Source organism: Dryobates pubescens, chromosome Z, assembly GCF_014839835.1.
Source record: "Dryobates pubescens isolate bDryPub1 chromosome Z, bDryPub1.pri, whole genome shotgun sequence".
NCBI classification, from domain to species: domain Eukaryota; kingdom Metazoa; phylum Chordata; class Aves; order Piciformes; family Picidae; genus Dryobates; species Dryobates pubescens.
In genome coordinates, this window is record NC_071657.1 from 130166022 (window position 1) to 130188841 (window position 22820).

Here is a 22820-nt window from a genome sequence, read left to right on the forward strand (position 1 = left end):
GAACCCCTAGTTAGTGTGGCAGCAGCAAAGAGGATCTGGACACAGGCAGGAACAATAGTGGCCAAACTGCTGCCTGCCTCTAAAAGAAGCCCTTAGGGAGAACTGTGAGTAGGATGTGGTGTGTCAGTTTGCTTGGAAGGGCATGTAAGAAGGTGCTGAAGCTCCTCCACCTTGACCAGGAAGCTCCATGGGCAGAAAGCCATGACCCCTTTCTGGGGTCATGTAGGGTATACCTGTCTGAAAGTGGGGTAAGGATCTTTTCACGAAAGTCATCAGGGATCATTAAAAGAGCTTTAAGATAGATTTGAGGGGACAAAAGGGTAAAAGCAGTCTCACTAGAAATAAGCCTGGGGCAGCATGCCAATGTTTGAAAGCTGTCCAGAGAAGGGCATCAAAGCTGGTGCAGGGTCTAGAGCAGAGGTCATACGAAGAACAGCTGAAGAACCTGGGGTGGTTTTGTCTGGAGAAAAGGAAGCTGAGAGGAGACCTTAAAGGATGTGCAGATGTGACACTTTGGGCCATGGTTTAACGGTGGACCCGACAGTGCTAGGTAAATAGTTGAACTCAGTGATTTAAAGGTCTTTGGCAACCTAAACAGTTCTATGATTCTGTGATTAAGCTAGAAAATCATACAGTTTGTTCTAAATGTCCAGAGGTGAATGATTGTGTTGTAAAATTTCAAACTAATGTAAGATACCATTTGAGCAGAGTCTGCAAATCATTTACAAGAAGAAGCAAAAGAAGATTCTGAATGTTGTATGGCTTGGAGCATGTACTGCTATGGCCAGGTGTGGTTAAGTGCAAGAACATGGAATAAGGACAACAGAACAAGGAATACAAGTTTCACTACACATACAGATGTTAATTTTCAAAATTCATTATAAACTAAATATTAAACTTTGTATTAGAGCCAATACGAAATCTACTGGGAAACAGTATTCAGGTCACTGCCAGCACAATGACATGCTAAAATATGCACCTTAGAGAGGACTAATAGCAGTCAAGGCAACATGATTGTGAAAGTATTGTGATTCATGTAGGACAGGAATGGCATTTTAGCTTTGGAGTTGACTGACCTTTCTGTAATTAACAGTATAATCCTCATGTCCTTTCGAAATCAGTATTCATACAGGTTGTTTTATGTGGTTGATTACTCTGTGTTCTCTGTATGGCAAGTGCAGTTTTACTGGCTTCCTGTAATGTCATCAGTTAACACCACTTCTAGATTCCTTTTGGGGAGGATTACTAAAGAGATTTTTGCTTAGGATAACCTGCAAGAATTATTCTAGCACTTCAAATTCAAAATTACTGCTTTCGTAACTTTTTTTTTGTGTCAGGCAACCTTTTGACAGAGTGTAGTAGAAAGCATTCTTCATTCAGCTAGAAGATGTGATGTTGTAAGGGGATCCTTTGTTTTATTTGATGTTACTGTTTTCTTTCAGGCAATTGTGCTTTGTTTTCGATTGCACTTCACAAAAGATAATATCACAAATAACACCGCGGCAGCTACGGTGCGGCAGGTTGTGACTGTTGTGTTTGAGAGGGTGGTTGCTGAAGATGAGCGATACAAAGGTGGGCATACTTCTTACTCTGTTTGCTTCTGCTAACCTGTTTTCTTTGGACACATTGAATGTTTATCTTAGCAGATAAAGAAGTAGTAAAAAGTCTATTGAAAAAAAGGGGGAGGAAAAAGAAAAGCCAGATGTTATTAATTTTTACTGTATTTTATACGTTTATTTGTGTTCAGAGGAGATTAAATCCTTAGCCATTGTGTTAGTCCAGCAGTATCGCTAAGGTTGGAAGAGACCTCGAGGATCATCGAGTCCAACCTGTCACCACAGACCACATGACTAGACCATGGCACCAAGTGCCATGTCCAATCTCGTCTTGAACACCTTCAGGGACAGTGACTCCACCACCTCCCTGGGCAGCCCATTCCAATGACGAATGACTCTCTCGGTGAAGAACTTTCTCCTCACCTCGAGTCTAAACCTCCCCTGGCGCAGCTTGAGACTGTGTCCCCGTGTTCTGGTGCTGGTTGCCTGGGAGAAGAGACCAACCCCTTCCTGGCTACAACGACCTTTCAGGTAGTTGTAGAGGGCAGTGAGGTCACTCCTGAGCCTCCTCTTCTCCAGGCTAAACAATCCCAGCTCCCTCAGCCTCTCCTCACAGGGCTTGTGCTCAAGGCCTCTCACCAGCCTTGTTGCCCTTCTCTGGACACGTTCAAGTGTCTCGATGTCCTTCTTAAATTGAGGGGCCCAGAACTGGACACAGTACTCAAGGTGTGGCCTAACCAATGCAGAGTACAGGGGCACAATGACTTCCCTGCTCTTGCTGGCCACACTATTCCTAATGCAGGCCAGGATGCCATTGGCCCTCTTGGCCACCTGGGCACACTGCTGGCTCATGTTTAGGCGGCTGTCGATCAGCACCCCCAGGTCCCTCTCTGTTTGGGAGCTCTCCAGCCACTCTGACCCCAGCCTGTAGCTCTGCATGGGGTTGCCGTGGCCAAAGTGCAGCACCTGGCACTTGGACTTATTAAATGCCACCCCATTGGACTCTGCCCATCTGTCCAGTTGGTCGAGGTCCCTCTGCAGAGCCTTTCTACCCTCTATATGAAACCAGGAATTTTTTCAACCTGTATCTATGGCATTTATGGTGGAGGTAAATTGGATTACTGGGAATTATGTGGCAGTGGTATTGTTGAAGAGAACATCTTTTGGAATCGAGTACTCGGTATTGATGCTGTTTGGTATTCAATCTAATGTTTATTTTTGTGACATGAGAAGTTGCAGAAGAACTGCCTGGCCATTATTCAAGAATCTTTTTGTTGGAACACTTAATACATACTTGATTTGCAGCAGTTCCCTTGTCCACAAAACTGACTTTTGTTTTTATGCAGATATTATTGACCAGCCAGTTGCGGTTCAAGGAAATAGTAACAGAAGATCTGTCTGCACACTGAAGCCATGTGCTAAAGATGCATATATGCTTTTTCAGGTACTTGGGGAGCATATATTTACACATCTGCAGTTAGGGTGGGGTGCTTCTACATTTGGATAAGAAATGTCAAAAACTTTGTGTTGGCATGTTAAGGCCCTTCTCAGGCTTCCTTATTCCAATTTGTTGTATTTGGCAATGATATGCTGTATTCCAGGTGCACATTTGGAAAATCTGGACCCTTCCTAGTGGCTTTGGAAGATGTTTTACTATAAATCTTAAATATGCCCACATTGAATTCAAGATTCTTTTTGCCATGATTCGAACAGTGCTACTATAGTTCAGTCTTGCTTCTTGTGCTTTGTATTGTATATTGAAGTTGAGTATATAATGAAAAGTAGTAGTTGTATTCTACACACAAAAATCTTGGTATTAGGAAATTCAACGATCTTGAGATCACAGATCACAGGATCACAGAATTGTCGGTGTTGGAATGGATCTCAGGGATCATGTAGTTCCAACTCCTCTGCCATGGCCAGGAATATTTTCCACTAGATCAGGCTGCCCAGAGTCACATCCAGCCTGACCTTAGAAACATTCAGGGATGAGGCTGCCTCCACCTCCCTGGGCAACCTGTTCCAGTGTTTCACCACCCTCATGGTGAAGAACTTCTACCTGATGTCCAGTCTAAATCTCCCTTCCTCTAGCTTGGATCCATTTCCCCTAGTTCTATCAGTACCTGACACCCTGAAAAGTTTCTCACCCGCTTTCTTGTAGGCCCCCTTCAGATACTGGAAGGCCACAAAAAGGTCTCCTCAGAGCCTTCTCTTCTCCAGACTGAATAGCCCCAACCCTCTCTCTGTCCTCATAGGAGAGGAGCTCCATCTCTCTGATCATCCTTGTGGCCCTTCTGGATATTTTTGAGAGCAGGAATGAACATAGTTGCTACAAGAATAGCTGCAAAATTTAAGATGTTTTTTTGCCTAACAATGCAAAAATGCTGAAATTGGAAGATTACTGGTTACAGTAGAGCAGAATAATGTAGATTTTGTTGTAGACTCAGAAAACATATGCTGTTACAGTACTGTGCAGAGAATGTAAATGCTGTTTTATTTCTTCTCAAGGATCTTTGTCAGTTGGTTAATGCTGATGCTCCCTACTGGCTTGTGGGTATGACAGAAATGACCCGGACATTTGGCCTTGAACTTCTTGAGTCAGTCCTCAATGACTTTCCACAAGTGTTTTTACAAGTGAGTAGCTCTTGAAGGGAAAACATTAGTGCTTTTGTTTGCATGGGCAGTAAGATTTACACTTCATTAACTCTTTAAGTTAACCTGAGTACTACTCTTCGAAAGGACTCACAGCTTTTACATGTTGAGATTTTAGCAACCAAGTGGTCTCTGCCCACATTTTTTTCTGTTCACATTCACTTTATTTGTGCATTTTGTGGAGCAGGTTGTATTCTATGTTTCATTCTAACTTCTTGTTATACCATTTATGTCTCCTCCAAAGATACATTTTCTTATCTTGCATGATTTATGGCACCTTTGTAACTTAGTTTATGACGTTATTTCTACAAAACCATTGACCTTGCCACACTTGGAAAGCAGCAAGAATCACAACTCTGAATTCTGTGGATCTACTGCATCTAAATGCAGTGTTATCTTGCAGTAACATATTTAACAGACAAAGCTAAATTTAAAAAGTAAATGTATATAAATGATGTATTAACAGCCTGTTTCATTTTGCAAAATACAAGAGGGATAGGTCATACTAATTTGACCATGTAATTTCATCATGCTTTCTGGTAGCTTTACAATGTTGTCCACTATTCTTTCTTTTCATTTCCTGAACATGTAATTTATACCAAGGTTTACATGATATCAGAGTACTTGTTAATAGCAGTAAAGGTAAATAAGATGCATAATCAGAGCTACTGGTAACAGTTAATGAATACCTGATTATAATTTGTTCTGTTTTCTTTTTCAGCATCAGGAATTCAGTTTTCTTCTTAAAGAAAGAGTGTGCCCTCTTGTTATAAAGCTTTTTTCCCCAAATATCAAATTCAGACAAGGTTCCAGCACGTCGTCTTCCCCAGCACCAGTGGAAAAACCATACTTCCCCATCTGTATGCGTTTGTTGAGGGTAGTCTCTGTTTTGATTAAGCAATTCTACAGTTTGCTGGTAAGAATGTGTTCAAATTTTCTTTGTGCAGTTCTGGTTTTCTACATAGATGCCACTACCGTGATCAGTAATAGTGTGAATTAGTTCGTGGAAACAAAGTATAGTGAGGGAAGAAAAGTCTAATTATGCTTTTCCATTTACATGTATTCTGCAGGTATGATTTTCATTAACCATGGGCCTGTATAAATTCTCAAACTAGATGAGGTGTTTTCTGTACATAATTGCCTTTCATTTAAGGTTTTGGGGATCTTCTGATCTTACACTGTTTCCTGAATTTAGATAATGTTGATTGCTGTGTCTTGTTAAGACTTGCCAAGAGGCTTTGCATTTATGTTGCTAAAGCTGTTGACAGAATGTGCATAAAACTCCACCTGTTCATAGAATCATGGAATCAGTAAGGTTGAATAAGGCCTCAAAGATCATCAGGTCCTGTTAAATTGTTCTTACTCCTTGAATTTTAGGTAGTGGTAAAAACCTCTTTTTTTGCATTTCATTTGTTTACTGTAGCACGTGTAAGAACTGGAATGCCCATGAGGAACTTAACTCCTTCAGTACAGTGGTATATGTAGAGTTAATTTGGCAAAAATAATATGACTATTAGGTAATTTCTTTTAATGCAATTTTTTATTAAATACTTGTTGAAGTACTTTTTTAGCTCTCATGCAAAACCTGCTGGAATAGGATTCCTAAGATCAAGTGGAAGTTTTATGAGAAATGATTTTATAGGGGGATTTTTCTTTTTGTTTAATGGCTATAAACTATATCTTCTAGGTAACAGAATGTGAAATCTTTCTCTCATTGCTGGTTAAGTTTCTGGATGCAGACAAACCACAGTGGCTAAGAGCTGTTGCAGTAGAATCTATTCACAGGCTCTGTGTGCAACCTCAGCTGTTAAGGTATTAAATATTTTGAGTTTTACATAAAATGGAAGAAATGTTTTGTTTTGTTTTTCCTCTGGTGGTAAATGCTTCCTAAAACATTGTAAATCTGTAGAAACTCATATGCAATAGGCTCTTCAAGATGATTTTTATAAAGTATTAGGTAATGCTTATTATCCAGTAAGGGCTGAATTGTAGTTCAGTATTCCTAACCTGCTCTGTCTTATCAGTTTCGAAGGAGCATTTTCCTAACCCAAAATACTATTATTTACCTCAATATTTGCAGTTAAAACCTTTGTTTAGCCTACAGTGAGGAGGGAAGTTGCTATTCAAATACGATTTTAGTCCCTAATTTGTGAAATACTGACTAGATTTTATAAAATGCTTTCCAGGTCCTTTTGTCAATCGTATGATATGAAGCAACATTCCACTAAAGTTTTCCGTGACATTGTGAATGCACTGGGGTCCTTCATCCAGTCACTATTTCTTGTACCAAGCACAGGAAACACCTCAACAACACCAAACCAAACTGGTAAAGCCTTGTCTTTACTAACACTTCAATTTTCCAGCATCTCCTTGTAATAATAAATCCTGGTTTGATTCAATGTATAGAGAATCACAGAAAACATTCAGGTTGGAAAAGACCCTCAGGATCACCAAGTCCAACCCAGATCCCTACTCTACAAGGTTCACTCCTAAACCATAGCCCCAAGCACCACATCCAAACAACCTTTACACACATCCAGGGATGTTGACTCAACCACCTCCCTGGGCAGCCTATTCCAATGCCTGACCACTCTTTCCCTGAAAATTTTTTTCCTAATGTCCAGTCTAAACCTACCCAGCCACAGCCTGAGGCTGTTCCCTCTCATTTTATCACTAATTACCTGTGAGAGGAGACCAGCACCAGCCTCTCTGCAATGTCTTTTCAGGTAGCTGTAGAGAGCGATGAGGTCTCCCCTCAGCCCGCTCTTTTTCAAACTAAACAGCCCCAGCTCCTTCAGTCACTCTTCATCAGATTTATTCTGCAGGCCCTTCCCCAGCTTCATTGCCCTCTGCACTGGCTCTAGCACCTCAACATCTCTCATGTATTGAGGTGCCCAAAACTGAACACAATACTCAAGGTGTGGCCTCACCAGAGCTGAGTACAAGGGGACAATCATCTCTTTTCTTCTGCTGCATGCAGTATTTCTAATCCAAGCCAGGATGCCACTGACTTTGTTAGCCACCTGGGCACACTGCTTTCTCATATTCAGCTGCTTGTAACAATTCTATGTTTCTGTGTTCACTGAGGTGAAAAGCTAGCTTGAGACAAACAAGTATTTCCAGGGCTGGTACAAAAGGGGGTTTTTTTAATATTTGTTTTTTAAACTTTAAAATATCTCACTCATCACTAAAACATACATTGCTTTATTGAGACCATCTAAGTTTAGTTCATTCACAGAATGTTATGAATGCTGCTATTCTTTTCACAAAAGCCTTTTATTCTGACTGAAAATAAGGCAGTTGGCATCAACTGTCTGCACCTTTTAAGCCAACTGCTTTGCACATAAGATCATGGTTCAGACAGCAGAGGGAGCTCAAAAATAGATTTTTGTGTTGGTGGTGGTTTTTATTCTCAAGCAAGGCATGTTAGATTAATGCATGCATCTCAGACAGAGAAAAAAGGATGTTTGCTGTTCACTAAAATTGGATAACTTTATCACTTTGTTTTTCTGCACAGGAAGCAATGCGCTGGGGAATACTGGCTCAGCACAAACTAACCCAGGAGTTCTTGGAATGGGAGGAGGTACAACTGTATTACCTGCCTTTGAGTACAGAGGCACTTGGATACCTATCCTGAACGTAACAGTACAAGGGAGTGCTAAAGCTACCTAGTAAGCAACTTCTATCTTTCTGAAAATGTATATAGCAAATACTTTTATTTTCAATTTGATCACAGGATATTAAGGGTTGGAAGGGACCTCCAGAGATCGAGTCCACCCCCTCTGCCAGAGCAGGACCATAGAATCTAGTGCAGGTTGCACAGAGGTGCATCCAGATGGGTGATGTTTAAGACTTTTTTTTTTTTTTTTCATTTTTTCATTTTTTTTTTCATTTTTTCATTTTTTCATTTTTTTTTCATTTTTTTCATTGAGGCCTTCATTTCACTGACATATATTCTTTGTGTTGGTGCAGTAAGGTGTTCTGAGTTGTTGCTATTTTGCCTGAATGCTCTGGATTCTGATCCAAATGACTCCTATGGCTTTAGCATCTGTTGGATTTTCTTTTTTCCTGCCATACTGTTGCTCTATTAACTCTTCATTTTTCAGCCTCACTGCAGTATTATAACAACTTTGGAGTATCTTTTGTTGGGATGTGTATCGGCAAACATGAGGGGCATTAAGCAAATGCAGCATCAGTGGGAGAAACTCCTTTATCTCTCTTTGAGATGCAAAATTCATCTTCAGATTTCAGTAATTTAACATGTATGGGTTGACTTGACTTTTTGTTCCAGCAGTGGACTGTAGATTTGGGTCACATCCTAATACTGATTCTCTCCTACTAATGCCATTATATTTTCATACAAAAGCCACATCTTATGCTTTTACACGGTGATTTAATTGGAGATACGAATTGTGACCAGAGCCAGCAGATGCCTTTTTGTGAATGTGGGTTTGTCTTTTCCCAATCCATTATACCTTGTTGTATTCTTTACATGAGGTAGTAAGTGTTTTTTGAGAGGAACAGACAAAGACTAGTCGTGATTTTTCATGACAGTTCCCATGTAACTGAAAAAAAAAAAAATCATTTAATCAGTAGTTTACTTCGCTGGCTTTGAAAGTAGAGTACATGACCTCTGCCTCACAGGTACATGGTAACTTAAAAACCCATTAAGAGATTTAATTAGAGCCGTATGGCCACATGCTTATTTGTAGAGAGAGAATGTTGTCCATTTGATTTACCTATACTGCCCATGCCTTCAAGTATCTGAGGCAGCCATCGTTAGCAAATTAGAAGTAATAACTCAAGTGTTGCATGTTTAGGAGAAGGAAGATCCTCTGTGCAAAAAAGTGGTGACACTACAGTATAAAAGTGCCTTTGGTATACAGTAGCTGGAATGCTTAGCCTTTTTAAGAGTAGTTTGTAGAGCAAGTGATGAAATAGTGGTTACTGGGATAGCAGGTAGTCTTTGTAACAGACTGTCGCTTCTTAGGTAGATGCTGCTTCTGGGGCAGCTACAATCTGTTTCCTGTTGGATTTGTAACTCAGCAGTTCTTTATGTGCTTTTAAGGTGAAATATGAAGAAAAGTGGCAGTGAGGCTGCAGGTCTGGCAGTGAGGCTGCAGGTCTAGCAGTGATGCTTTAATTGCGTGGTTTGCAGCAGTGAATCATGTGGACATTTCCTCTTTGTACATATATCTTCTGCTGTTTACCTCTGTGTGTAGGTGATGGATATGTGGTCATATATTACCTAGCCCTGACAGGCTTTTTCAGGCATATGGACTCAAAAGATAACAATAATGGAATGTCTGACTTGTTCTGAACTTGTCATAACTACGCTCATGCTGTCATGACTTTCTGACCTGTTTCCTGTGTTGTTCATTTGCACTTAAGTTCTTCTGAATAAGTCCTGTTGCAGTGGCTTTAAGTAAAATAATAAAGTAGAATAATTAATTCAATAACACTTGCTTACATGTGCTAATTAAAAAACCACTTATATTCAGATCTAAATACTGTAGTCTAGATTTGTACCCTTTCATGTAATATTTTATTTAGTGACTCATTTCCTCTTTTACTTGATGACTTAAGGTTTTGTTTTCTTGAGTTTCCATAAATCATGAAGGATGGTATTTGGGGCCTGTTTCTACTTAACATGCACTTGGAACCTTGTCTTTTTGTTTTGAATCACACTGGTGCTGTTACACACTTACTTGTCGTGCTTTCGATTTTTCAGTTTGGAAATGCTGGACAAAGTAGAGCCACCTACAATTCCTGAAGGCTATGCCATGTCGGTGGCATTTCACTGTTTACTGGATCTTGTCCGTGGTATTACTTCAATGATTGAAGGAGAGTTGGGAGAGGTAGAAACAGTCGGTCAAGCCACAGCAGAGACACCTTCATTACCAGCACAGTCTTTGGAGCAGCAAGACTTGCAGTCTGTGTCTGACCAATCGGAGAAAGAGCTAGGTACTTGAGAATGAAAACACTACGTAAAACACAGCAGTTTTACACAAGGCAGGATTAAAACAGTTCATGCTTTGTTGCTTAAATTTATTGTTTTTAAATTCCATATGCAAACTTTTAATGATGTGAGGTTTAATAACAGAACAACAGTAGTCTCAAAAAAAATTAATACTTGATGGGATGTACTGCTTCTGTCCCATAGCACCTTAGCCAGACTCCTTGTGGCCTATTAATGCTGTTTTACATGTATGTGCATTGAATGTGAGGGAGAGATGACAGGCATTCTGTTCTCCAGAACTTTAGTCTGCCTTTCTGTGTCCTTAATTCTGCTTAAGTCTGAGATCCAAGGTCACAAGAGACAACCTGACTGAGAGAAATGGGGCAGTTGGGACTATTTTAAAAGAAAAATGTGTTTCTAGTAACAAGATAAAAAGCTCAAGGTTTTAATCACACAATGTTAGAGGTTGGAAGGGGCCTCCAGAGATCATCGAGTCCAACCACCCTGCCAAAAGCAGGATCACTCAGGGTAGTCTGCACAGAAATGTATCCAGGCAGGTTTTGAAAGTCTCCAGAGATGGAAACTACACAACCTCTTTGGGCAGCTTGTTCCAGTGCTCTGTCACCCTCACTGTAAAGAAGTTTCTCCTCATGTTGAGGTGAAACCTTCCATGTTCAAGTTTGCATCCATTGTTCCTCATCTTATTACTGTGCACCACCAAAAAGAGATTGGCCCCCTCCACTTGACACCCACCCCTCAGATATTTATAGACATTGATAGATCCCCTTGCAGTCTTAAGACTAAAATGGAGAGGTTTTAAGTAAGATTTAAGTATTGGAATGGTTTTGGCGTGTGTACCAGGCAGTATAAACAATAGAGCCGGGCCGGAGTGTGCAGGCTGTGGGAAGTGGGGTGGGGAAGGAGTTTGTCTTAGGGCCCGGCGCCGGCGTGGAGCTCTCCAAGGTTCTGCAGGCCTGCACTCCACACCGGCCCCCAGGCTCTCGGCATGGTGCAGTAGTGGGGGGGTGCTGTGGGAATGGTAGGAGGAGACAGTAGGCCTGATAGACCTTTTAAAGTTTTTTCCTATTAAATTAAAAAAAAAAAACCCAACAACAATATAGAGAACTGCAAATGCCAGGGGAAAGCATTTTTCCATTGCTGCTAAATTTCAGTATCTTGACCCACATTTTTGCACTTCTGAATGTTTATTTATGAGGCCAAAGATTGAAAATAGTCATATTTTTAAGATTTTTCCTTTTTTTTTAAATTGGTTGGGTTGTCATTTAGAATAAGCATTACCTTGGTGGCATCTTTTACATTAGCAATGTTACTTTAAATGCAGCTGTTTCAATGGTACTGGTGTGAGTGTTCTTGTTTATACATACATATACGTGTCTTTGTAAACATACATGTAAACCCCACACTTTTAAAAATGCAGTAACAATCATTTTGATTGTGGTATAATTGAAAGTTATTAAGTAAAATACTGTGTTTCTGCTATCAACAAATACGTGTATTTCTTTCAAGTTAGCAGAGCTGTCTGGGAAGAAATGGTGAATGCTTGTTGGTGTGGTCTTTTGGCTGCCTTATCCCTTCTGCTTGATGCAAGGTATTTGGTCTTTCATTTATCTCAATTTTTCAAAGTTGGTATTCCTAGCTACACTTTTAACTGACTTTTGATACTGGTCAAGGTGACAGTTGCATGACAGAGTGTTGTTCATGGCACCAGAGCAGACAGGTTTGTGGGTTAGGGATAGCTAGACCGTGTGAGGATGTTAAGAGTAAATGACACAGAAGTCTCAAATCAGTCTTTAATGTACTTAATTATAGGACAATTACTTCAATTTTCAGAAGCTTGCATTTGAGCCAATTAAATGTCTGAATGTTTCAACACAGTGAAGTGATTCTACCCTTGTCGTGATTCCCATCGATAAGTATCTTGGTACTTGTTAGCAATATGCAGTCATTGAAGTGGAAAAGCTGTTTACTAGGTAATAACTTTGGTAATGTAATTGTATCTTTCAGAGGTTGTTTTTTTAATTAAAAAAAAAAAAAAGATAAATCCACACCCTTAGTGCTAAATACCTCCTGGTAGTCTCCTTTCTCATATCATTCAAAACTGAAGACCAGGTTTTTAGGAAGTCATTCTGAAGAATTTTGTTCACTGGTTGTGCTTACTCTTTATAGAATGTTGACAGGTTTAAAGTTTCATGTTCTTGTTGCTTTAAGTTTTGATTAGCTGCCTGTTTGGATTATTTCTTCCTAAATGATTTGTGGTCTTTCAGCACTGATGAAGCTGCCACTGAAAATATTCTAAAAGCAGAACTGACTATGGCTGCACTTTGTGGAAAACTGGGTCTTGTAACATCAAGAGATGCTTTTATCACTGCCATTTGCAAAGGATCTCTGCCTCCTCACTATGCCCTTACTGTATTAAACAGCACAACTGCAGCTCTGTCCAGCAAATGTACGTACTTATGTCTTCCTTAATTGTGTTCTCACATATTGTGAAACTCAAATTTATCTGGATGTGATAGCAAAAAATATGTGACTATGATGTTTGGTTATACTAAATTATGTTAAAATCCTCAGACAGGATCTAGACCACTGGTGTTCCAGAACTGGTTAGTTTTGTAGCATCTGCTGGTTATCCATGTAGTCAATCTAAAACTTACTGAATGCTTGGCATGTTGGAAGTTCGTATTCAAAGGAGATCTGTCTGTCATCCTAAAGATCTGTCAGGCTATGTAATTAAGGCATTCAAATTCTGAAATGGTTTCTAGTCAGCTTGCATACTTATGAATTGGCTAGAACATTCTGCATTTGTGGTGTGCTTCAGTCTTTTCTACAGTTGTCTAGTGATGGTACTGCTTACTGTGTAAGTGGAAGATCTTAAGTTCTGAGCTCTGTTCAGCTTACAAGAAGAGGCTTCCTACATTCTGAGAGAATGTTGTAATTCACAGAATATACCAGTTGAGAATTTACTCTGTTTACAATTTCAAGCAGTTGTGTACTAATAGTTATGGTGCATATGAATTATGTACCAAGAAATGAAACTGCATGGAGAATATGCAGATGGATATAACATTACACCTCTTAGTAGGGGACTGGGAACAAGGACCAGTACCTTTACTCCAGACCATAAGTGAAGTGTATTATTAGATCTTAAGTCAGTAAAGCAGTATGCATGACTGAGCTACATGAATCTCTGTGGAAATGGAAGCAGTGAACCGAAGTTATTTTATATAGGTTAGTCTTATTTTTACAGGTGAGTTATAAAAGGGATATCCTGAAGCCCTGTACAGGGAAAAACATCATGACATAGCATGTATGACACCCTCATTTCCTGAATACATAACTATAACAGTAACACACAGTGATACCATTTAACACACCATTACCACAGAAAACTGAGTTGAGACATAGTCTAATGCTCATGCCTAACTGCAAATATTTAACTCTTAACATAAAATGTATTTATTGCAAGCAATATCTAATAGTGAGAGGGAGTAATTACTGGCTCCTTCAACTCTGTAAGGCAGTGACATGATTAGCTAAATGTAACTAAAGGCCTCCAAGTGAGCACCATAAAGCTAATACTGTGACAAAATTATCTGGAGCATGTTTGCCACAAGGTGGTTGCTACTGCAAATAAGTACTGGATTTTAAATTTAGATTGCTTTTCTTTTCAATTTCCCTCCAGCATATTCCATTCAGGGACAGAACGTTCAAATGATCAGTCCCTCAAGCGAGTCTCATCAGCAAGTTGTAGCTGTAGGGCAGCCCTTAGCTCTTCAGCCACAGGGAACAGTAATGGTAAGTACAAGTGATCTCATCCTGTTTAACTGCTTCTGTTTGCATCTCAGTGAGTCTCAAAACAAGGCGACAGATTAGCATTGTTCTTACAAATAGCAGTTATCTGAAGTATTATCCTAAGCTTTTAATTTGGAGTAGCTCTGGGCAGCAAAGTTCTCTAACTTTAAAGACAGCCTGATCTTGTTTTGTGCCTGATTCTTAGCTCAGCAGCTGCCATCCATTCTGTTTGGAAACCCTGTGGTCTCAGCTCTGTTATGGGCCTGTGTGTGGACCTTCACTTTTGTGTTTGGGTATTTGTTGGTGGTTTTTTTGTTTGTATGTCTGTTTTGGTTTGGGTTTTTTTTGAGAGAGAGTATTTTGTGGCAAAGATGTACTTAAAGCTGTACATGTACTTAAAGCTGGACTACTTGAACTTGTGTGTTTGATAATGTGAATCTGGGAAGAAAGGGCAGTGATCAAACCATATTTAACCCTAGCAAGACAAAACTTGAGAGAAAAAAGAGATAACTGAGCTACTTCTCTAAAAAAAATAACATTTTACCATTGCAAACAAAAAGTAATCTTTAAGTTATTTAGTAAAAAGCTTCTTAGAAACATTATTATTGTAAAATACTAAAATTGAGTGGTCTTTTGGTTGTTTGTTGTTTTTCAGCTGACTTCAAAAAATATCCAGTGTATGAGGACGTTACTTAACTTAGCTCACTGCCATGGTGCTGTTCTTGGTACATCATGGCAACTTGTCCTGGCTACTCTTCAGGTATAACAGGAAGTACTTATGCCTTGCTTTTACACCTTATTCTCTTGCCATAAGTTGGGTTTGAGTTTTTGTGTAAGCAATGGAAGAAGCTTTGACTCTGCTTATGGTGCACTTTGAATTTCCTTGAGTAAGTGCTGTAGCATTTCCCCTGAATTCTGGAAGGCTGATGGCTAGCCTGAATACAATGTTTCCTCTCTGCTTGGAAAGGCTTTCTGATGAAAATGATCCTTTTGTATTTCAGCATCTTGTGTGGATTCTGGGACTGAAGCCTGGTGTTGGGGGTGCATTAAAACCTGGAAGAGCTGTAGAAGGGCCCAGCACAGTAAGCATGACTCTTCTTTCTGTAATTAGTGATTATGCAGTGTTTCTCTGTTGCAATGTATAAGATGCATTTCTATCTCTTTTTCAAGGTTCTGACTACAGCAGTTATGACTGATCTGCCAGTTATATCCAACATATTATCAAGGCTTTTTGAAAGCTCACAGTAAGAAACTTTATCTTACAATTAAAATAATATGTATCAAACTTGGCAGTGTTTTGATAGCTGTTATTTTTCAGGTACCTTGATGATGTATCTTTACATCACTTAATAAATGCCCTTTGCTCCTTGTCTCTGGAAGCCATGGATATGGCCTATGGAAACAACAAGGTATGAAAAGAGTTCTTCATTTTCTTTTTAGATGTTTTTTTTGAAACAGGCAGAAGACTTGTACACTTATCCTTTAAGATAACTATTTCTAATATTAATTTAGTAATACATTTGATACTCTAGACTACAAAGTAAATTATGAACCAGGAAATGTTTTGTTTATAATGGTTTGTAAGGTTACTAAATTCTATGAGCATTCCCATTGTGTTCCTGCTGTGGCTTTTGTTAGCTAAGGAATGTCATTTGTCTCTCTGAATCAGATTGGTGTGGATAAAACTACTTCAAAGCCCTTGTAATTTCAGAGGTTAGGAATTCTGAATAGCATTTTCTGTGAGCTGCTCAAGGTTCTTTTATAATATACTTCAGAAAAAGTCTGCCAGTTTGGATATTAACACCTCTCTGGTAATTCATATTTACTTGTGAAAATGATAATCTACCTGTCAGCCTCAGGACCTGTAGTCAAGAAAGATTAAAGGCCCTGTGTATATATTCTCCTAGTTATAATCTAATCCTAGAGGAGGTGCTCTGGAAAATTTTCCTTGATTTATTTCACTACAGATAATGATGACAGAAAATACACTTTATAATATTACAGCAGCAGAGAGTGATTTGAAATCAACCGTTTTTAAACACAAACTTTGTTTAAAATGAAAACAACAATCAGCAGAAATGGGAACAGACTAATTCCAGTGCAGCAGCCATTTTTACTATAAGTTGATTTAAAAAAAAAAAAATAAAAAAGGGAAATTTATCAGATTCCTGCAGGGCATTTATGAAGCCAATGAAAGATGGAATATTTCACTGCAGAATCCTTTTATGCTTTCTATTGATTGTTCATATATAATTTTAATTGTAAAAGCTGTGATGAGAAAAAGGCTATATTGCCAGTAAACTGTGCTACAAAACTGATTGAGGGGAGGACTGTGAAAATGAGAGTTTTGAAAGGAGTATCAGTGCTCTGTTGTCCAAATTTGGGTGCAGTGATGTAAGAAAGATGACAGAAGTCTTTGTGGTGTGCTGTTGCTACCCCCTTGTGGCCTCTCTCGGAGTACTGCAAGTGCTACGCAAACTTCCAGCTGTGCTCCCTAAGCTGCTGTGACAGCATTCACAATCTACGAAATAGTACTTCAGTGAGATTATTTGTATCTTAACTTGTACGTTAGAGTGTAGCAAAAGGCTCCGTCATTATCTGCGTTACCTCAAAGTTATGTGTTTAAATTCTATTTCATTAAGGAACCATCACTTTTTGCTGTTGCTAAATTACTGGAAACAGGACTAGTTAACATGCACAGGATTGAGATTCTTTGGAGACCTCTGACTGGTCATCTTCTGGAGGTAACTTACTGCTTTCATCAATTGTGCTCGAACCTAATTTGTACTAATGCAGGTCTTGTGGAAATGCATTTGTAAAGTGTAATTAAAACCATTCAGAATTTTTGGTTTGTGCACTACTTTTTGTAGCTTGAATGCATCACAATTTGAATTCAAAAGAGAATGTATATATTCTAGTGTTTTGATCTCTTATTGTCTTTATGATGCCATCAATCCTTAAATGTTTAAAACAAAGCAATGTTTTAAATGATCAATTTATTATACTTCATGTATGAGTTACCATTAAGGTAACTTTAAATTCTCATAGTACATAGGAAGATTTTAAGGTACATTTTTGTGTCCTTGCCAGAAAGATTGAGGGTGTTAGATTTACTAACAAACACTTCATTTGTATAAAAAAGTTTAAAGCTAACATTTTGAATGGTCTTGCCAAGAGAATACTGTAAAAATGCAGCAATAGATGTCATACTCTCATGTCAATTTCTTAAGTGTTTTAACTTCAGCATGAAAGATATACTCCACCAAAGGAAAAAAATCTTAAATATTGAATTTTAAACTACAAAAGGTGACAGAATATAATCACAAAGTTTTGCTTCTCTACACAGATATGTAGAAGAGTGAAATGCCAGAATAGGGTATGGGTAAAGGGGAAAGTTTTTCTTCCTCATTTTCCAGAAAACAACAGACACTTCCTTTAGAACATTATTTCAAACAGTATTAAGGATTGGCCATCTCTCCCCTTATTTATGGATATCATTTCCACATAATATTTGATCTGGGAGAAGGAACTTGTATACTTAGGTGTATGAAGACTTGAATCACAGGCATATCTTTCTCTTGTCTTCCCCCTCAACCCCCCAAGACAAGGTCCATCATCCATATCTTGAGACTTTGTCTCTTCATCTAGTAAGCAGTCTGTTTCAGTCTCTTATTCATTGTGGGTCTTTGCCACTCTTTTGTAGGGAATACACAGTCTATTTCAATTTCTTTTGAAGTACTGCCTTATTTCCTTTTAATCTTAAGTCATCGAGGCACAATAAAGAAGGAGAAACCACCAGCTGTAAATTCAATTAAACACAACCTGAGGGAAGAGTTTGTTCCCTGTCTCTGGAACTGATTATCTGGTTAGATTCAGAGCATCATGAAGTAGTTTAAATTTTCTTTTTTATGTAAGGTAATAGAAATATAAGTAATTCAGGAGAGCAGCTACTTTGTGCCTCCATTTTTTAACATTAAGCTAGCTCTTCTGCATTGTCCTCCTTTTCAGTTTGGCTAGTGGCTGATAAGGGACTAGTCCACCATCCAAAACCATCAGCCTTCCTTATGTGGCTGTCATGGACTTTGATTCTGGATTCACACACCATCTGAGCTAGGGCTGGAAGGGTGGATGGTAATAATTACGTAGAGTTGTCCTAGTTTTGAGCCACAAGCTGCCCAGGGCAAAAGGACAGAAAAGGTACTTTACGCCTTTTCCAAGGAGTAAAATAAAACTGCTCCACACTGGATTAGAAGTTTAAGTGGGAATTCTATTTACACATATATACAAAAGGTATACAGGTGAAAGGAATACATTCATAAATTAGGCTCAGTCCTTCCCCTGCACGTACCAGGTCAAAACCTTCCAGAGCCTTCCTAAAACCTCCACCCCACGCAGCCTCAGCAGATCCCAAGAGCAGCCAAACTGCCCCCTGCTCCCAAATAGACCCAGGCCTACCAGAGGCTTCAACAGGCTCAGTGGTATAGCTAGAAATTCACTGCCAGCTAAGGCCTAGAGAAAGCCTCTGCCCCACAATCTGTAAAGATAAGAGCGCACATCCTGACTGGGGAGAAGAGATTTGGCTGTGCGCTCCCTTAAATAGAGAAATACAGGAAAATGGAATAGAATGACAGATACCTTATCTTGGGATGAACTGCCCATTCCCCTGGAACTCTTTAGCCTCTGGAGGAGTTTTCTTTGTGGTTATACCAATTAACTCTTGATTTCCCTTAACCTACAACAAGAGGGCAACAAAACTGTAGTCTTACTTGTTTGAGGGTAACGTATCAAATATGGGAGTATGGTTCATATGGGTATGTATGCTGTGGGTTTGCACAAGGATGTTAATTTTTCTGTTCTGCAAAAAAAAATAAATCCATCAGCAAACCTGTCAGGTTCAGATAATAAGGCAGAGAAAGGAAGATGTGTTTGAAACTTCAGGTGGAAATAATGTTTGCTGTTGTTGAATCAAGCTTTTGAAATGTTGGAGTGTAAGGCTTATTTTACATTCACTATTTAGTTGCTTTTTATATTTGAAAATATAGAAGAGCAGACATTTCTGTGTTGGCTACTGTCATGCTTCTTCACTTGATTATGTTCAGCAGTGTGTGAAAGATGAAACTTTCAATTTTATAGTAGCTTAAGGCTACATTAAACCTGGGGTGTTCAGGCATTCTTTGAAGAGTTGTTTGGTGCTTTTTAATCAGTTGTTATCTGAATTAGCAGTTAGTATATTCATTTTGGAAAGTGTATTGGCATGAACTGCTGTGGTTTTCATTATGTTTCCTTCTGTGTCTTTCACTGCTTCCTATTGCTTCCTTATTCAGAAGGTATGTCTATCCAAAAGATCAATATTTGTTTACTATTAAACCTGATTTTTATAATTTAGAAATTAATTGTGGTTTTGCTTAAAATATTATTGTAATATTCTATGTCAATTCTAATGCAATCAATGCTACATATATTCAAATCTTGGTTAAAGAAAAGTGACATTAAACAAAACATTGCTGTGTTTTCAGGTCTGTCAGCATCCAAACTCCAGAATGAGAGAATGGGGAGCAGAAGCTTTGACTTCTCTCATTAAAGCAGGGCTGACATTCAGCCATGATCCTCCATTATCTCAGAATCAGGTAAAGTAACTTTAAGAGCATCTGCTTTTCTCCTTTTCTGGAACTTAAAATGAACATGAAATCAAAATCTTCCCCAGAGGAACTTTTTTACAGTTCAGTGAATAGGAGGAATTCATAAAGCAACTTCACTATTGAGTTTATAAAGCCTACAGCTGTAATGTTCAGATGTAACTGCTGAGAATCACCTCATGCATTCAAATGAACCTTCTTTCCTTCCTGTTTCAAATGCATAACAGAGAGTGATGATGTTCTCATATTATGCCCATTTTTTAGAATAGATTATGGATCACCCTAATGACTGCAAAACAATTTCAAAATGTCTGGAAATATGCATGTGATGTGATAACAGGTGAAAAACAAACTCCCAAACCTTCCAAATCAGTTCTTTTGATCCATTATTAATAAAACATTGTAATACTTTCACTGAGGTTCAGTGGATAGTTTTGTTTCAACTCTAGTAGGAGGCTCAATCTAGCCCTGCTGGGTAAGCAAAAAATTGCATGATAGTTTTTATGCAACTGTAACAGCAGTACTGTACCTGCTTTCTGAGGGACCTAGAGAAAACAGGCGGTGGTGGGGAAAACCAGCCAACCAACCAACACCCACAAACCAAACAATGCCATCAACAACAACAAAACCCAAACAAAACTGAACAAAAAAAGGGTAGATTGCTGCTGTGAGATCCTTTAGAAACAGGTTTTTTTGAAGGGCCACTCTGACATTGAATTTGAGAATTTAATAAATGAATTACTGAATTCATGTAATGAATCTTCAGTTGGCATTGTGTATTTTTACTTACACATAGAAGTAATTAAAGATCAGTTAAGTTTTAGCATCTTTAATATGCTTTATTGTTTACTTTTAGAGACTGCAGCTGCTTTTATTGAATCCACTAAAGGAACTGTCAAACATTAGTTATCCTGATATCAGGATCAAGCAGTTGGAGTGTGTGCTACAGATTTTGCAAAGTCAGGGTGACAGCTTAGGACCTGGTTGGCCATTGGTGCTTGGAGTCATGGGGGCAATTCGAAGTGATCAGGGGTAAGTGGTGAACATAAAATTGTAAAGTCATGCAAGGTAAGAACAGGAGAAAGAAGTCTGCTTTTATTTTCTTATTTTAATAGCCTTTTTTGGTGGTAGCCATAGTGTTCATTGCAAGTTTTAACTTGTCAGTAATTTTACTCACAAAACCCCTTTATTTTCCCTTCTTTTCTTTTCTTTTCTTTTCTTCCCTGTAGCACATTTTTATTTTACTGAATTAATCTTCCAGAAGACCAGACTATTGTTTTGGTTCACCCTCTCCTGTGGTCAGCATGCAGTATACACTGAGGAGTACTCAGTACCAATTCATTTGATCTTAACCATCTGTTGGACACATCTCTCATGCTTGCAGATAATTCTGTATGACTTAGCTGCTGCTCATAGTTCCTCTGTTGTTTCTTTTTAAATCTCTGTGGAAAGTGGTCTAGCTTGTGTCATTTTCTGAACACACTCTCTTTGTTGAAGCTTTCCTCTCTAAGTGGCTGTTGGTAGCGCAAGGATGGAATATTATTTACTTGCTGTGTAAATCCCTTGACTGACTAACACAGCTGACTCTCACCAGGTTAGAGTTGAAATTGCAAGGAGGTGAGCACTGAAATGAACATCTGAGCCTGAAGTGTTAAGCACTGAGAGAGATACACACACACACACTTAGACCATATTATTCCTTCTTTGGTCCTAAAAACCAAATAACTGTGGTGGGTGTCAGAAGAATTTAGCTTGGCATATCTCTCCTTTTGCCCCACCTTAGTTTCTGTTTTCTGGCCATGTGAAGACTTCCTGAAGGCCCTTCAAACACTTAAAGGATTTTGCTCTAGTACCAGTGTTGCTTGCGCTGGTGGTAGTGCTTGTCAAAATCCCCCAACATGCTGGCATTCCTGGTTGTGAGCATCCTCTTTTTGATAACCATGGTTCCTTTGGTACCTTCTGTTTCCATATCTGGTGCAATGTGTTCCGCGATTCCTATGTGCCTTTTGATTGTCGCTGTTGTTCGTGGATGGGAGCCAACACAGATTTGGTTTCAAGGCAGTCTTCTGATCACTTTATATCTCAAACCTGTACCTCACTGGCAGATGTTACTAAGATCTTGTGTTATATTTTAGTCTCCTCCTACAAAGCATATAGGATAATCTGCTTTTCTTCAACTCCATAGCAATGTTTGCACACATTGTATCAACTACAGGAGGAAAATAAAAATTAAGCATGCCTTTTTTTCCTTGGGAAAGAGTGGAATGTCTCACCTCACAGTTGTGAGCACAGGATGCAGGCACTGTTTTCATACTTTAAACTTTCTGATCATGTGACTTTCTTTACAAGTGTCTTCCCTCTGGTTAGTGAACATCCTGGATTCCATGACAGAAATGCATTTATCTTCCAGGAGATCTTGCCAGGGTGCTAAATACAAAAGGTGCTATTTTGAGAGCCAGTGATACTTCTTGATGGGATGGTACTAGCTGGCCAAACAAAAGATGATCTGTCTTTGAAGAATTTTTCAATAGGATGCCCCTGTTTATTTTAAAGATAGATAAAGCCCTTTATGATCTTAAAATTTTGAGCAAAGCTTAAGTTTTCTTGCATTTGTATTTTGTCTTTTTGGTGGCGACCTGTAACATTAAGGACAATTTCACGTTTTGAAGGGTTGTATTGTTGCTGCTACTTGCACAGAGGGCTTTGAAACCTTTCTCCAAACACATATTAGTGTGAATTCTTTTGAATTTGTTCTAGTGGTCACTCATTTGAAGATTAGAAAGAGATTACTTTCCCTTTAACTCAGTTCTTCAAAATGAGTTGTGTAACTATACTTTCATTTCATGCCTCCTTCCCTTCTAAGAGTCCTTGAAGGCCACACACCTCTGGAACTTTATAATGGAGAGGGAACTGCAGCATTTTTGGGTGTGTTTCACTTTACAGACTGCTCTCACTAATATGGGATCCAAATGATGTATGAGTATTATCTCCATGAGTGGAGCAAAGATAAATCCACTGCTCCTATGTGGCAGGGTTGGATGTCTCTCTGCATTATGCATCATAATAGAGAATTACTAGTTATTCCTTTGTTTTCTTGTGCCTTCCTCTGGCTTCCATATCATGTGGGCTGTTTTGACATAGTGGAAATGGCCTACCTATGATTTTAGCTTATTTTTTATTTAATTGAAAAATTATTATTCTATT

At 38.8% G+C, this 22820-nt stretch overlaps 1 protein-coding gene across 2 annotated transcripts in view; it reads left to right on the plus strand.

Annotated features, from left to right (window-relative positions):
- Window positions 1-22820, plus strand: part of MON2 (MON2 homolog, regulator of endosome-to-Golgi trafficking) — a 77825-nt gene that overhangs the window by 26565 nt on the left and 28440 nt on the right. For both annotated transcript variants that reach the window (XM_054178299.1, XM_054178300.1), the window contains exons 5-22: window positions 1443-1572; window positions 2903-3000; window positions 4065-4190; window positions 4930-5124; window positions 5896-6020; window positions 6395-6534; window positions 7726-7879; window positions 9940-10172; window positions 11695-11776; window positions 12453-12634; window positions 13871-13983; window positions 14636-14740; window positions 14982-15062; window positions 15151-15224; window positions 15299-15389; window positions 16623-16724; window positions 19497-19607; window positions 20473-20648. In XM_054178299.1, the coding sequence (XP_054034274.1) occupies window positions 1443-1572; window positions 2903-3000; window positions 4065-4190; window positions 4930-5124; window positions 5896-6020; window positions 6395-6534; window positions 7726-7879; window positions 9940-10172; window positions 11695-11776; window positions 12453-12634; window positions 13871-13983; window positions 14636-14740; window positions 14982-15062; window positions 15151-15224; window positions 15299-15389; window positions 16623-16724; window positions 19497-19607; window positions 20473-20648 (2318 nt within the window). The remainder of the gene's footprint in view (window positions 1-1442; window positions 1573-2902; window positions 3001-4064; window positions 4191-4929; window positions 5125-5895; window positions 6021-6394; window positions 6535-7725; window positions 7880-9939; window positions 10173-11694; window positions 11777-12452; window positions 12635-13870; window positions 13984-14635; window positions 14741-14981; window positions 15063-15150; window positions 15225-15298; window positions 15390-16622; window positions 16725-19496; window positions 19608-20472; window positions 20649-22820) is intronic.